The sequence below is a fragment of the Archocentrus centrarchus genome, chromosome 24 (assembly GCF_007364275.1).
Source record: "Archocentrus centrarchus isolate MPI-CPG fArcCen1 chromosome 24, fArcCen1, whole genome shotgun sequence".
Taxonomy (NCBI): domain Eukaryota; kingdom Metazoa; phylum Chordata; class Actinopteri; order Cichliformes; family Cichlidae; genus Archocentrus; species Archocentrus centrarchus.
Window position 1 is genome coordinate 23631586 of NC_044369.1, and position 16711 is coordinate 23648296.

Consider the following 16711-nt stretch of genomic DNA (forward strand, 5'->3'; position numbering starts at 1 on the left):
AGTGAGAGCTTGGTCCATATTGCCAGCAGTAAGTCGGACTTGTTTCCTCTGGGTGCTGGACTTCACCAGGGATGCCCAGGGTCTTGTTCACAAGTGACGGGAGAAGGGAACGGAAGATTGCCAGAAGGATTGGGGCTACATCTGCTGTGATGCAGACGCTGCACCAGTGTGTCGTGGTGAAGAGAGCTGAGCATAAAAGTGAAGCTGTTGATTTATCGGTCAATCTGCGTCCCTACCCTTACCTATGGTTACTGAAGAAATAAGATCGCAAATACAAGCGGCAGAAATGAGCTTCCTCTGAAGGGTGGCTGGCCTCTCCCTCAGAGATGGGGTGAGGAGTGCAGCCATACGGGAGGGGCTCCAAGTAGAGCCGCTGCTCCTCCACATCAAAATGAGCCAGTTGAGGTGGTTCGAACATCTGACTAGTATGCCTCCTGGGTGCCTCTTGGGTGAGGTGTTCTGGGCATGTCTTTCAAGAGGAGGCCCCAGGGCAGACCCAGGACACACTGGAGAGATTATATCTCTCAGCTGGCCTGGGAACACCTTGGGGTCCCCCCCGGATGAGCTGGTGGTGGTGGCTGGGGAGAGAGAGGTCTTGGCTTCTCTTCTTAGGCTGTTGCCCGGGTCGCTGGGGGCAGGTTGCAGACATTTAAGATGAAGCCACGGTACGTGGCCTGTTACCGCAGCTCTCAGTTTGTTTCCTTCTCTTGTGTTTTTCTTATGTTCTCAGTTTTTCTTTCTGATTCTCTGTGTCGTGTTTATATCAGATATCAAACCCGCCATGGACCTGCAAAGTTTCATTAGAGTAGTGGGATTCCTTCTACTCTTTTTGGGACTTTTCACTACTCTATTTGGAGAACCTGCCACTCTATTGTTTACAGCCGGGATCATTTTGAGTCAGACAGAACATTCCTGTCACAAGATTAAAGCTGCAATCAATTTTTGGCAAAATGACTTTTATAGATTTTATTATATCTTGTTATAAAAAAATCTCATTTACATCAAAAATTTTCTTTTTCAATCTGCACAACAAGGCAGGACGAATTGCAAGAAAAATGACAATGTCCTATGAAGCTATTTTAAGTGGCCAAACAGGTTGTGATTTACTATAATACAGAACACAGAGTAGAGGTCTAATAACAAAGTCATAAATATATCTGCAAAACAGCTCATTTCTTTATTTTAGATATAACCTTTGTCCAGGAGCTCAATGATGCTCTGATCTGATCTGTGGTGCTATTTAGATGCACTGAAGCAGAAGCTCCCAGAGGTTCTCAGCTGGATTCAGGTCTGGGAAACTTGAAGGCATCGCTCAATGGCATCAGTGACTTCATGATCCAGGAACTTTTAACCATGACTGTACTGGTAATGCACGGTGAGAAGTCAGTCTCAAAAGTGCCATCACTGCATATGATATGACCTACGAGGCAAAACTAAGATTAAAGACAAACTTCCCATCAAGCTCTCAGTGGCCTCATGTGTACATGTGAAATTAGTGCTCAGCAAACAAATCAACGTTCACATTCAGCATTTACATATTAGTGTTATATGCAGCAAAAGTTGTGTACCTCGCTGGTTATAATAAAGTCATTACACAGAGATACATTTGTGAAAGATTATATGAATGGCATTAAACCCAGCCCTCCTCAAATTGCTCCTATATTACCATTGCAAATAAAGAAATAATCGTTGCATTAATTTCATATGACTATACTGTATACTTCATGCTTAATAATGTTTCCTTATAAAGACTTTTTCAATCACAGGTTTGAGGCAGTAGTACAGATAAGCCAAGTTTTACCCTATAGACCACTATGGCTTTTTTTTTTATGTACTTTAAGGCCTTTTATTCTTTGTGATCCCTGTGGCTCAACGTGCACACCACTCCACTTTTTGGTCTGAGCGTGCCAGCATCCAGGATGTCAAAGGACTGCCCCGGGACAAGAGTGAAATCAAACCTCTGCAGCAGTTTGGCCAGCACCACTTTAGCCTCCATCTAAAAGAACACAGCAGCACCCACAGAGTTCAGTCAGTGCATTTATAGGTGAGTGGATAGGTGAACGCTGACTCATTCTGCCATACTCACCTGAGCAAAGTTCTGTCCCAGGCACGAGCGAGGACCGAGGGCAAAAGGGTAGTAGCAGTAATAAGGCCTTGTTGAACAGATAAGAGGCAGCCTCAGTTACTGCACACAATGTTTTATCTAGATAATAATGAGTGGATAAATATTAAACTGAACATAAAACATGCCAGGATGGTGAAATATTGTGCTACTTACTTGGGAGCATCTGGGTGAAATCTGTCTGGATCAAATTTCAGTGGATCCTTGAAGAATCTGTCCAGCCTCCCACACACATAGGAGCTGAACTGAATATTAGAAGAACTGATTTCACATATTTAATCCATTTTGTGACAATTTTGTTTACACATATAAAAACAAAACTCACTTTCTGTCTTGGAGTTTGAAACATATTAGAAAGCAAATGACTCGGGGGGCGTGGTTATGGCACAGAACTAACTGCATGTATTCTGTGTGAGCTCCTGGCAATAGGTGATTAAATTCTGGTAAAACATCCTCCTTCAACACGGGTAGAAATTTCAAACAGTGGTGGCAGCTTTGTTTGACTCGCTAGAGTAACTATGCCGCCAAAGAAGGTGAAGAACAAGGCCAGGAACGACTACTCTCCGATCGAGAACAACGACGACAACATGGACGCTAACAGCCCGGCTAGCTCTGCAGGTAATGCTAGTCCAATATCTCAACCGGATGACATGGAGACAGAAAAGACTCGTAATATGGACGTTATTCAGATACTTGATGTAATCAGAAATGACTTTGCCACAAAGATCGATGGGGTCCTGAAAGCAATTCAAGATGTCAAGAGAGATGTGAGAGACTTCTCAGGCCGTATGGATCAAGCAGAAGAGCGCATTTCTAATGTTGAAGACACAGTCAACTCGCAGAAAGGCAAGACTGATGCACTGTCTAAACAAATGGCTATTCTTACTAACAAAATTGACAAGCTTGAAAACTGCTCTCGTCAGTCGAACTTGCGACTAGTTAACGTACCCGAAAATGTGGGAAAAAATGATCTGATTGCATTCCTGGAGAAGTGGCTTCCAGAGGCTCTGGGACCTGCAATGTTTTCAACTCCTTTAATCATTGAGAGAGCGCACAGGCTACCGGGCCGCTCACTGTCCAACAGACCCCCGTCTTCAAGAGTCATCATCATCAAGTTCCTAAACTTCCAAGACAAAGTCCGTGTTATGCGAGCAGCCAGAGCTAAGGGCAAAGTATTGTGTGGCGGTCAGGAGGTGATGTTTTTCCCAGACTTATCGGCGGAGGAGGCGCTTTGACGGGATAAAGCAACAGCTGAGATCACTGGATATTCGCTACGGAATAATCTATCCGGCCAAACTTCGTGTGACAGTAGATGGACAAACACGTGAGTTTGAATCCCCAACAGATGCCGAAACTTTTGTCCAGAATCTGCAACGCGCCGTCGATAAACGGAGCAAGTAAAAGAAGCTTTTGGACATTGATCATCCTCCAATAAGTATGTTATGTTTTGGATAAAGCTTCAGGTGATGTTGAGATCTGGCCTCTTTTCTCTTGTCATGGCCTTATTCTCGTTTTAATTGAACGAGACGCGACCGCCCTGTTAACAGGGGCCGCTTTTGGTTAAAGTGGATTTTTTTTTGTTTTGTTTGTTTGTTTGTTTTTTCTCTGATCAACTTTTTACAAGAAACTATTGAGGCCGAATAGATTGTGTTTGAGAATTTTGGACATCCTACCGTGTTAAACTTACACCTTTGCCAGGAGTCTTGCATGTTCTGTTAATCTTCTTTCTTCCTACATAGGGATATTGCTGCAGTGTCTGGTTTGGTTTTACTGCTCCCTTGTTTAATTGGATCAGTGTGTGCATCTAACTTCACCCCGAGGTCAGGGGGAGGGGAGGGGATGGTAAGGCTGTCTTGTTCTGGGTGACAGCCCAGGGGATTTGTTTATGGCAGCTTCGTTTTTTTTTTTTTTTTTTTTTGGTTTTTTTGGTTTTTTTGGTTTTTGTTTTGTGTTGTTTTTTGTGTATGTTTTACATTTTCCTCACACTGTATGGTTTTTTTTTCTTCCTGATAGACAAAATGTTAAACCCATTTTAGTATATATTCAAGATCAGTGGTAACAAGAATTTGAAATTTACCTCTTGGAATGTAAGGGGAATGGTTAAACTAGCTAAACTAAAACAGGTTATTAATCGACTTAAACAGCTTGATTCTTCTGTAGTTTTCATTCAGGAAACGCACTTACTTAAAGAGGACTTAGTGAAGGTGCGATGAAGATGGGCTGGTACCGTGTTGGCTTCATGCTTCTCATCTCAATCTAGGGGGATTATGGTGCTGGTCCACAATTCTGTGCCTTACCAAATTAATAATACTGTTTATGATTCAGCAGGTAGATTTTTGGTGGTTCAGGGAACTCTTTTGAGAGAAAACATTAATTTGGTTAATGTATACGGCCCTATCGAAGACAGTCCATCATTTTTTGAAAATTTGTTTCTGCTGGTAGCTGCGCTTCCAGGTAAAACAATAATGGCAGGTGATTTCAACTGCACTCTAGATCCAAAGCTTGATCACTCATCAGGATCAGACATCTCCCATCCTCAAACTAGAAAGAAACTACAACAGTATATAAAAGATCCAAATCTTTGTGACCCTTGGAGAATGCAGTATCCAGGTAAAAAAGAATATTCTTGTTATTCCTCAACATATAATTCATACTCCCGAATAGATTATTTCTTAATCTCATATCCTTTACTACCAAATATAACTAATTGCAGGTATGATAGTATTGTTTTGTCGGATCATGCCCCAATTTCAGTTTATTACATGGATTCCCATCTAAACAAAAGATGCTCTAGCTGGCGCCTGCACCCTAAGTGGTTACACGATCCAAATTTTATAACATTTATCGGGGAGCACATCGATGTCTATTTCTCTTTAAATACAAATCAAACATCAGCAGCTATCAGATGGGAGGCCTTTAAAGCATACATTAGAGGGCAAATGATTAGTTTCACTAGTTTTAAACATAACAAATTCAAACATAGAATGAATGTATTGGAGTCCCAAATTAGAGAATTAGAAAGGATGAGTTTTCATGATCACTCTTTACCAACAAAACAAGAACTGCAGGCTCTTAAGGCAGAGTATGAGGAGTTGTCTTTATCAAAAGTTGAAGACAGCATAATAAGACTGAACCAAACTTTTTATGACCAGGGTGAAAAACCCGGTAAATTACTTGCATGGCAAATTAGGAAACTGGAATCAGACAGAGCTATAAATATAATTAGAAATGAGCAGGGAGATTTAACTACAGATCCAGAGGAAATTAATAACACTTTTGTCTCATATTATAAAACCCTGTATAAGGGAGATTGCCTACTGGATATGGTTAAACAAAAAAGTTTTCTGGACAAACTGGATATCCCTTGTATTTCAGAAAATACAAGAACTGGCCTTGATAAAAAAGTAGATCGAGATGATATTTGCAAAGCCATCACTAGTATGAATGGTGGTAAAGCACCAGGTCCTGATGGACTTCCAATAGATATATACAAATTGTTTAAAGAAAAATTAATTGGTCCATTGTTAGATGTATTTGAGGAATCATTTCAGATAGGTCACCTTCCTAGCTCGCTGCAAAGAGCCCTGATCACTCTTATTTTAAAACCAGGTAAATCACCAACTGAAAGGGGCTCTTATAGACCCATATCACTCCTGAATTCTGACACAAAAATTTTAGCTTAAGTATTGGCTATGAGATTAGAGACGGTTTTACCAGCCATTATACATTCAGACCAAAATGGATTTGTCCAAAGTCGCCAGGGCTTCCATAATATTAGAAGAGTTCTTAATGTAATCCACATGTGTGAAGGGTCCCCTGACACTGCAGTTTTATCACTGGACGCAGAGAAGGCATTCGACCGAGTCGAATGGGTATATGTTCTTGAGGTACTTAAGCGTTTTGGATTTGGCAACTATTTTTGTAAGTGGGTTGAAATTTTATTTATGGATTCTACCGCAATGGTATCTATGAATAGAATAGTATCACGACCGTGTGAGCTCCAACGAGGCACAAGGCAGGGTTCTCCACTTTCACCTTTGCTCTTTGTAATAGCTATGGAACCTTTGGCAATTGCAATTAGATCGCACCCCTCAATTTATGGTATCAGATTGGGAGACCTGGGTCACCATATAGCAGTGTATGCAGATGACACCCTAATTTTTCTGTCTCATCTCGTAGAATCAGTTCCGTCTCTCTTGAGCCTGATTGATCGGTTTAGTGCCTTCTCGGGTTTCAAAGTGAATAATGATAAATCATCCATAATGTTTCTGAGTGAAGAAGACAGAAGTAAACCAACTGTCTCCCACCCATTTGTGAATGCTACAGAAGGATTCAAGTATTTGGGTATAAGAATAGCCCCAAAAGTCACCAATCTTAGTTCAATAAATTACGATCCTCTGCTAGTGAAAGTGTCAGAGGATATCACAAGGTGGACAACGCTGCCTCTGTCTATAGTGGGCAGAATAAACATAATAAAGATGAATATACTACCCAAATTTCTCTATCTCTTCCAATCAATTCCATTAGCTCCCCCATCTTCATTTTTTCCTAGAATCAGAAAGCTTCTTTCAAATTTCATTTGGAATAAGAGAAAGCCAAGACTCAGACTCTCCCTTTTATATCTGCCCTACGATAGAAGAGGGTTGCAGCTTCCCAACTTGCAGTGGTATTACTGGGCTGCCCAGGTGAGAGCCACAATGTTCTGGTTTTCCAAAGAGAATTTGCCCTGGGTAGAAATTGAAAAATTATCCTCCAAGGGATTGCCCCTGGACAGCCTGTTATACTCTGCACCTCTGGAGAAGCTAAAGCAAACTATAGTTAACCCTTTTGTAAAGAATACTGTTACACTGTGGCATGAGGTACATAAACGGTTGGGAGATACCCCAATGCTGTCTTCTTTCTCACCAATTTGGGGCAATGAACACTTCAGTGCGGCAAAAAAAGACCTGGGGTTTAAAGCATGGTTTGAGAGGGGTATAACAACACTGCAACATGTATACAAGGATCAGAATCTAATGTCATTTGAGGAGTTGAGGGTCAAGTTTAACGTGCCACAGAAACACTTTTTTAAATACTTACAACTTAGAAGCTTTATTCGGGGACGTTTAAAAAGCTTGGTACAACCTCCACTCACCATCTTAGAAAGATTTGTGACAAAAAATAAACCCATCAGTAAAGGCCTGATCACTCAATTATATAACATGTTGGTTGAGAACCACAATGACAATTCTGAAAGTAAAAGACAGTGTTGGATACGTGATTTACAGGAGGATATCTCACCTGAGGAGTGGAGTAGAATATGTTTAAAGGCGCATACACAAACCATCAACACCCGACTGAGAATAATACAGTATAACTGGATAATGAGAACATATATCACCCCTTTACAGCTGAATAAATTTGACCCCAGGATTCCAGATCTTTGTTATAAATGTAACTCCTATCAGGGCTCATTATATCACTGCTTGTGGGAATGTGAGAAGATACAAAGATTTTGGAGTTCCATGTTAAACCTTCTTTCTCAGACAGTAACAAACCCAATACCTTTATGCCCTAAGTTATGTATTTTTGGTAGTTATCCAGAAAATTGGTCTGGAACCGACAGGGAAAGAAAAATGATTGACCTGTGTTTACTACAGGCCAGGTGCTCTATTGCACTATTCTGGAAAAATGTAAACTACCCCTCTCTTAGCCACTGGTTAAAGAACTTAACTTCAAGTTTGGCACTTGAAAAGCTGACCTATATAGTAAGGAAAAAAGCTTCTGAGTTTTATGATATATGGAAGATGTTTTTGGAGTTTGTTCAAAATTGTGATATTTCAATATCACAATTGGAAGAGTGAGATAATTATAATATCTACTTTGTGTGAGGAATGCATGTTCTTTAATTTCTTTTATTATTAGTGACTTCTTTGTTGTTTGTTTATTTATATATTTATATTTGTTTATTATTATTATTATTTAAATACTGCCAGTTGTTCAATATGGGAAGGCTTGGGAAGTGTCGTTCATGGTATTTGTACATGCATAAAACTAATAAAGACATGTTTAAAAAAAAAAAAAAAAGAAAGCAAATGACTCACAAAAACACTGAATCCCCCAGGGATGTGGATACCATCAATGACCATGTCTTCAGCTACATCACGAGATGTGCCCGGAGCTGTGGGGTAAATTCTCAGAGTCTCTTTCAGCACCTGGGGGGAGATTATGATGTGAGGTGAACACTTTGGATCACTAACTTAAAAAGAGTAAAAAGAGTAAAGCACACTGGAAATTTTAAGAGGAAATGCAAGAACTCCAGATATGGCTTGAGCCCTTTTTCATAAAGTTTAAATATTTTTGCTAATTTATTGCATGTACCTGCGACAGATAGACCAGTTCTCCTAAGTCGTCATAGCTTATGTCACGTTTCATCCCAATGACATCATCCACCTCTTTCCTTGCTCTGACGGTAGATAAAGGGAAGCCAATCAAACGATTGAAAAGATATTTGATTTTTTTCTCTTTATTTATTGAGAATAATGCACCTGCATTTACACATGTCCTGGGTTCAATAAGATGATATTTCAGGTTACAGTCATGCAAAAATATAGAAAATTGCAAATAAAACGTAAATAAAATCATCTAAATTGCTGAGTTCTGTATGCTTTCTTACTTCTCCAGGATTTCAGGATGTCTTCCAAGCTCCATGATGCAAAAACCCAGTTTATTAGCTGTTGTTTCTTGCCCTAACAAATTACCAATTTGTCAGTGCTGCATCAGAAACCGACATCAACAATGCACAACTCTCACTCAAGAGTCTGTATTTTTAATGTCTACACCATAATTCTGAGTCTTAAAAAGCCAAGTTAACTTAGAATCAAACGGGTAATAAGTATTTGTTCCCTGATGGCTATTTTTTCTTTAGACTTTGCTTTTGAGACCAGTTAGTAATTAATGTGCAAATACAAGTACAAATATCATTGTACTGTCACAAACGCAAAGACTAAAAAGAGTAATGCATATTTTTTTTTTATACCTTTGAGGTATGAGCACTCTATATATAACCAACAATGCACAGCTCTCACTTAAAGGCTGATATAACACTTGACCCTTTAATGCAGTGAACTTCATCTTGTGCTACAGAGCAGCACAGCATCCTTTTTTGAGCATTTCACACACAAAGCTGAAACAAGAGCGACTCACCTGCAATAAAGAATGTCACAAAATTGTCCAACATAAATTCCTCGTCTTCTTCAGTCATGCTTTCCTCTGAAATGATAAGAAAATGGACATATACATTCATATTTCACTTTTTCTGTCTTTTGTCATTATTCGCAACTGTGTGTTACATTTTTGTGTCTTGTTTATCACTTTGAATCAGAAAGACACTATAATGCTGCTCTTATTGAGTCTAATTAAATGTGAAATTTGGTGACCACAACCTTGGCTGGCAGATTTGATGATCTGTGTCAGGATGTCTTTGGGGACCTCGTCACCGTTTTGTATGGCGGTCTTTCTCTCACTGATCCACTTCGCTCCAGTTGTGCGCAGCAGACGGGCCGCTTCCCTCACCTTATTAACAAATGCTCTGTTCTTGGGTTTGAACTGGAAAGGCAGACTCAGGGGTTTAATATGTCATATTGTTAACAAAGTTCATGACAGACATACTACGTATTAACAAACAGTGAAGTAATACCTCAAAAAACATGTCTCTGACATAGTAAACCATTCCTCTCAGACATGTCTCAATGGCTTTAGGGAAAGGTGAGCTATTATTCAGGAGGTCCAAGTCCACCCCAAAGGCGACCTGAAATGTATCAAGGACAAACATGCACAGACATGAACTCACACCTAAAACATGATTAGAACCTTTCCAGCTTGTGCCTTCTACAGAGTTAAGAACATCTTGATGGAGTGCCTGTAAATAATACCATAAGCTTGTATTTTGAATGGATCATGTTATTTATCGTTCTTTTATTTTGACATCGTTAAACTGGAAGTAGTGGTCCGTCAGGTTCACAACAGCTCAGAGCGCGGAAATACGGATTGGAGAGACACAAGCAAGAGAGAGAAAAGAGTAAGAGAGAGAAAGATTGCCATTCTACAACTGGTCAAGGGTGCACACGGTAAAACGATGTACTTTATTTACTTTGATGACACATGTACGGAGTTGTGGTGTGAAACACTGATTTGCACGATTGTATGTTGCATGTTATTGAGTATGAGCTACCTAGTCTGCACAAGGCTGTTGGTGCATTAGCACATACTCCTCATAGAATGATAGTTGTTTACCATCCATCCATTCGCTTCCGCACATCCTCTTAAGGGTCGCGGGGGGGCTGGAGCCTATCCCAGCTGTGATGGGTTGATAGTTGTTTACTGTCTGATATATCCTGTTGCCATTATTCACAACAAGAGTTAGACCTTCATAATTGCTTGTTAAGCTAACAGTGTTTGTTTACAACTTGAATTCTTATACATGGCTATTGTTTTGAACAGTATATTGAATATGTGGAAATTATCTGTCTGTTATAAAAAGATTCATTGAAATTTTTAATTTCATTTCAGTTTTCACGGTGTTCTCTAAAGATGAGTTCATAATGAAGAATAAATGAACTTCATTAACATCAGTATGAAGCGTGGACTCAATGATTGACCAGGAAGTAGTTACAGTGCCAGGGTGGCTTATTGGGTGAGCAGGTGATCACATATGATGCATGGCCAAGGTGCAGCCAGCCAGGGTTCATGTCCAACCTGTGGCCTGTTGCAGGATGTTGTCCCCCCTCTCTCTGTCTTAAACTTACTGTACTATAATACCTTACTAATAACATCCAGGGTAACACAGTTGACCAGGTGGAGCATATTAGCTTCTGTTTTACTCTCAGCAACCTCTGCGAGTTTATCCATCAGTTTCTCTGCCCTCTCATTGAAGGTTCCCATTAGACCTCTCAGATACCTGGAAGTAACACAAGTTTGAGATGGAGGAACAGCACATAAACAACAAACAACAATGCTGATTTTTATCCACTATGAGTGTAAATATGGGACATAAACGGGTGGCTGAGCAGACACGTCATTCTGTCATTTTGTTCTGTTTAACTCACAGGCTGCTGAAGGCAGGGTCCATGATACGGCGCTGTTTGTACCACTGCTCATGATCACGTGCTGTTATCAGACCATTGCCAAAAAACCTTTAAACAAAAGACAGTTACGAGAATGCTTTCAAAAATATGACTGCAAACCAAAGAATTTTCAGTCAATTGAATCAGGAGTTCAACATATTATGCTATCACAAAGCATGGTTTATTTTCATTGTTAAACTGATGCACAGACAGCTTTACAACATGGCACATTACTGTTGACTTGTATTCAGTATGAACAGTAATGTATGGATACATCCTTTCCACCCATACATAGGCATTAAAGTCATGGTAATTTGGGACTTTTAATGATTTCTTTGAATTGTTCTTTTTCCAGGGTGTAATGATTGTACAGCACACATCTTAATGACGTAAAAAAAACAACCAAGAATTGGAGGGATGAGTTTGAACAATAGAGTCTCTCTAATCCACTTCTTAATCAAAACTGTACACTTGAGCAACTCAGACATTCTGATCAATTACCTCTGACCAAACAGGTTGAAAAGTTTCTCGTAGGCTAATTTCTCTTTGGGGTACTTTGGTGACATCAGGATTTCCTGAAACCACAAACAAAAAGACATTAACAGAGAGGAGGAGTTTAAATGTGAATCATCAGGTCGCAAACATGGCAGTGACTGGTACTGTTTATCAACAGGGACTGCTGCCAAGTGTTTTCATGGGCGAACTTTCACACCCAGCAGGTCTACTGCACTGTAGCCACAAAAAACAGCAGAGAAATCGGAATAATTTACAGATTTCTAGGCATTTGTAGACCTCAGCAGCCCCTTCATTAATGACACCTGTGTGTTTAATGTCAAAAGAGCTGTTTCTAAAAACAGTAATGAAACAAGCGTTTACCTTGGTGGTCTCTGGACAGTATGTACACACTATGATGTAATGAAGCACATTTAACCTGTAGACAGGTCCATACTTCTTGGCCCTGCAAGTGACATGATAATAACACCATTTTTAATACAGGTGGGGTTGCAAAGAGTACACAGTAAGTACTGTAATGTATTTGTTATATAGGCAAGAATTACTGGAAACATCTATACTGGTTTGTGCTTAACTCACCACTCCAGAAATTTGTCGTGTACATTTCCGTCATTTTCCAACATCTTCACAAGCGATGCTGAGTGTCCGAAGAAAAAACTGGGGAGACAAAGCCAGGTACGTCATTCTCAGGTAACGTCCGCACACCTGCTTTAAAGGACTGCTTCACTTACCTGTCTCTTGGCGGCCCGGGTATGTGGTCATACTTCATATGAATGTATTTAATGTACAAGCAGTAGCCGAGAAACACAATGATCAGCAGAAGGAGCAGAAACATCAGAGCCTGAGCAGCCAAACTCAGAAGTACACTGGAAACTGCCATCGTGTCCCACAGACTTTTGCGTTATAGCTGTTTGAGCTTTGTGTCAGGCAGTTGACGGTCAGACTGAAAGAAAAAAGCGAGCTGTTATCAAGCACTCTAAAACAGAAGCAGCCAACACTGCTCCAAAAAAATTTAAAGCGACACTCCATCATCACAGTATAACACAGTCAATAAAACTTCAGGGCTATCCTTCCACATGCGTTGATGCAAATTGCAAGAAACCTGTGATCACAGTTCAATGAAGGTATTTTAAGTGCTCAATAAGATTGTGATTGATTTTAATATAGAACACAGAGTAGAGGAACAATAACACAGTCATAAATACAGTTGCAATGTATGAAGAGACATTATTCTAAAAGTATTGTTATGGCAACAGATCCAATACCTGTGTTGTGTTAACTAAAAAATCTTTATCAAGAAAAGGTGCAAATGCAAAAAATGAAGATCCAAATTCATCTTTACAATATCCTTTTCCTCTTTTCAACAGAACAAGGTACACACGGTCAAAAACTGTATTGCTCCCTGCTTATACAGTTCTTTCTAACATAACATATAACTCAACAGGAAGTAAGGCTTTCAAAATAAAAGACTGAATTTCACAATAAAGCTAACTTAAACTGATATTGACTTACTGGGAAGATTTCAGGCAGCCAGGCCTCTGTCCCGTCCGACCAGAGCTCATGTGAATACACTCTCCTGAGTGTATTCACATGAGTACAGTATATGACCAAAGATATAGCCTAATTTACATCTCCCATCATTCATGTTTTACACAGGAGTTTTAAAGGTTGCCACAGTCGGGACTGAGTCATGGTTGCTAAAAACTTTACAAGACCAAATGACTTTAGCAATGTAGTAGGTGTAAAATATTGAATAAAATGTTGTGCTGCATGACTGGCTTTATTTTCACTCTTACATTTAACTTTATGACACGCAAATTTTCAAGTGGATCGCCAATATTTTCTCCAGGTGTATTTTGGGTAAAACTCGCCACCAACCATCCCCCAACGTCATCATCAGTCACTTGGCAACAGTAAACTAAGTGGAGCATTTTTACAGACTAAGCCAGGGGTCGGCAACCCGCGGCTCATCCAGGCTTAATCTACGGCTCTGTGCGGCTCACGGAAGTAAATTATAAGTATCCAATTGAAATGCATTTTATTTTTGTCAGTTCAGTTTTTGTTGTAGTTTTAAATTGGAACATTATTGTGATCTTGAAATACTAAAATAAAATTATTTTATTTATCTATTTATTTATTTTCGTTTCTCAATATATTCATCACTCGCGGTAGCCGCTACGGGCTTCCAGTAGCGGCTACCGGCTTCCGCTAGTATTTGCGGCTCTCACTGTTTTATTTTCCATGGAAACCGGGTTCAAATGGCTCTTTCCAGATTACAGGTTGACGATCCCTGGACTAAGCTAACATGAGTGGCACTTCATAACATACACATGCCTGCTGCTGCAGGCATGTGTATGTTTTAAAATGATGTTATGATGAGCTTAATTATTTGAGTATAAAAGGCCCAGTAATTTTCCCCTACCCCCGGCCCGGCTTTGATTTGTTCTGCTAGTGACTATCACTTAATACAAATTATTCAACTTAACTCAAAATCTATCATGGTCATGGCCTTGAGTCCACCAGCAGTCCTTTCTTGAATCATTCTGCTTCCTGAAACAAACAGAGTTTATTCATAGGTCTATCTAACAGACTAGACTCGGTTTGAACTTGAACTCATTGCACAACTCCTCTGGAGTCTGGGAAAGTCCTTTGGGTTCTTCCAGTCACCCAAGTATTTCTTGTGGCAGAACTGTCAACAATGAGCACAAGATCTCCAGGTACAAAGTTCCTCTTTCAAGTTTGCCATCTCTGCCGCTCCTGTAGCAACAGAAGGTATTCCTGTGTCCATGTTGACCAAAACAAGTCGGCCACGCATTGAGTCTGTCTCCATCTTCAACGTGAGTACACATCATCACTATCAAACACGCCTGGAGGAAGGATTGACTGCCTCTTTAATAACAGAAGATGATTTGGGATCAAAACCTCCAGGTCATATGGATTATGTGATGCAGCAGTCAAAGGATGATCATTTATGATTGCTTCAACTTCGCATAACAGCGTGTGAAGGAAATTGTCATTTAATATCTGCTGCCTCAAAACAGAGTTCAACACCTTCCTGACAGTACTTATTAGGGATGCGCCGATCCGATATTCAGTATCGGTATCGGTCCGATACTGGCCTAAATTACTGGATCGGATATCGGAAAGAAATAAAAAAATGTAATCCGATACATTAAACAACGTTTCGCTCACATTACATTAGCTGCATTACAGGGCTCAGTCATCTTCTTGTTCTTGTGGGTTTGCGGTTGACCAAACCAGCTTAGAGCTGCATTACTGCCACCTACTGGAATGGAGTGGGGGATCAGGAGTTAGAAAACAACCCCCTCAGATCCTCTGTCACTGCGACGGATTCCCTTTGACACTGAGCGATCATCGCTGACATGTTTTTCCGCCTCCACCGCTCTCTGCCTTGTTTGTGTGTTGTGCTTGCTGTGCTGAGAATGAGCTGTTATTTTTTTCTCTACTTCAGCTCCCGGACATACTGCTAGCGAGCGCAGCTATTAGCACTGGTGACTGTCCGGTACCGGAAGGACCCCTTCCGTCAAAATATTTTTGATACTTTAATCCCTGATTTGTGACTAAATATAGACCTGCAGTAGAAACGTATTTAGGAGAATGCTTGTGAATATAAAGCATTACAAGATTGCGCTCACGCAGCCCCTAGTTTTTCGCGTGAACACTGATGACGCAATAGCAGCAGTCAGCTGATTTACGTGCAGTCTGTCTGCACAAGCGGAAAGAGGCGGAGCCGGCGCGCTCAGATGGAGCAGAAGGAAATGTTTTTCTATTGACCAAAAGAAGCCTTTTCGTCCCTGTAACCTCCATTAAACCTTTATTGGGAAACAGCTGGAGGTCCTTCATCAACCACCTGATCAGTAAGTGAAGAAAAGAGAACTTTGTAGCTGCTCCATCCACCCTGTTTGTTTCACACAGGGAAAAACTGCAGTACGGAAGTTAAAATATGCAGATGAACTGTTAATATGAAAAAAAGTATTTCTTATCCAGTTACTTGGGTAATCAATATAAATAGAATACACAATTGCTAAAATAATCAATAGTTGCAGCCCTAATGAAATTTGCAACATGCTTCTCACACAGAAGCAACAGGATTCAGGTGATAGTTATTGTTGTAAGTAAAGTTTATTTATATAGCGTTTTTCACAGACAGAAAAGTGCTGTACAATAATTAAAACACAATATCATCCCCCACCTCCAGAAAACACTATGTTAAAAACATAATAACATTACCATATAAAAGAAAAAGAATAAAAATAAAGTCAGAAACCAGAAAGCCTGGTTAAACAGAAAAGTTTTCAACTATTTTTTAAATGATGCCACAGAGTCAGCTAAATGGAGCTGGAGTGGTAAACAGTTCCAGAGCTTTGGTGCCACTGCCTAAAAAGCTCTGCCCGCCCTGGTCCTTACTCTTGTATGTGAGACAACTAAAAGACTTTGATTTTGTTGTGTGAGAGACTGTTGACTTCTTTTTAAAAAAATTTTTTTTTTATGTTTTTAAATGCCTGGATCAATTTTAAATATCGGATTTATATCGGTATCGGCCGATATCCAAATGTAAAATATCAGTATCGGTATCGGACATAAAAAAGTGGTATCGTGCCATCCCTAGTACGAATCTGCCTTTCCTATATTCCACCTTGATGGCAGGCAGTTGGAGTGTTAAAGGTCCATATGATACTCTTTTGCATCAGATTTTCTCTTATTTTGGTGTGGTCAAGCTCTGCTAGGGCTTCTCTGAGCTCCTTTTCAGTGCCAATGAAATTAGTTCCATTGTCTGATCCCAAAGTAGAAACTTGACCTCTTCTACATATAAACCTTCTGATGGCATTTATGCGTGATGAGGTATCCAAAGAGTGTGCCACCTCTATGTGGACTGCGCTCAGTGCTAGGCATGTAAACAGAACACCACAGTGCTTCACTAAGCTGTGCCCCCTTTTCATACTGAAAGGTC

At 40.1% G+C, this 16711-nt stretch overlaps 1 protein-coding gene across 2 annotated transcripts; it reads right to left on the reverse strand.

Moving 5' to 3' along the window:
• Positions 1-980: 980 nt before the first annotated feature.
• Positions 981-13147, reverse strand: LOC115773977 (cholesterol 24-hydroxylase-like). Of its 2 annotated transcripts, XM_030720961.1 has the most exons (17): positions 13005-13147; positions 12471-12682; positions 12319-12396; positions 12103-12184; positions 11728-11801; positions 11209-11295; positions 10922-11060; positions 9801-9911; positions 9547-9709; positions 9308-9373; positions 8778-8850; positions 8483-8567; positions 8206-8316; positions 7257-7259; positions 2279-2367; positions 2087-2153; positions 981-1996 (listed from the first exon to the last, which is right to left on the reverse strand). In XM_030720961.1, exons 2-17 carry the CDS (start codon positions 12617-12619, stop codon positions 1847-1849), a joined length of 1527 nt encoding a protein of 508 aa, XP_030576821.1. In that variant the 5' UTR covers positions 12620-12682; positions 13005-13147; the 3' UTR covers positions 981-1846. The 2 variants fall into 2 exon arrangements, with proteins under 2 accessions (XP_030576821.1, XP_030576822.1); XM_030720962.1 differs by lacking the exon at positions 7257-7259.
• Positions 13148-16711: the final 3564 nt, after the last annotated feature.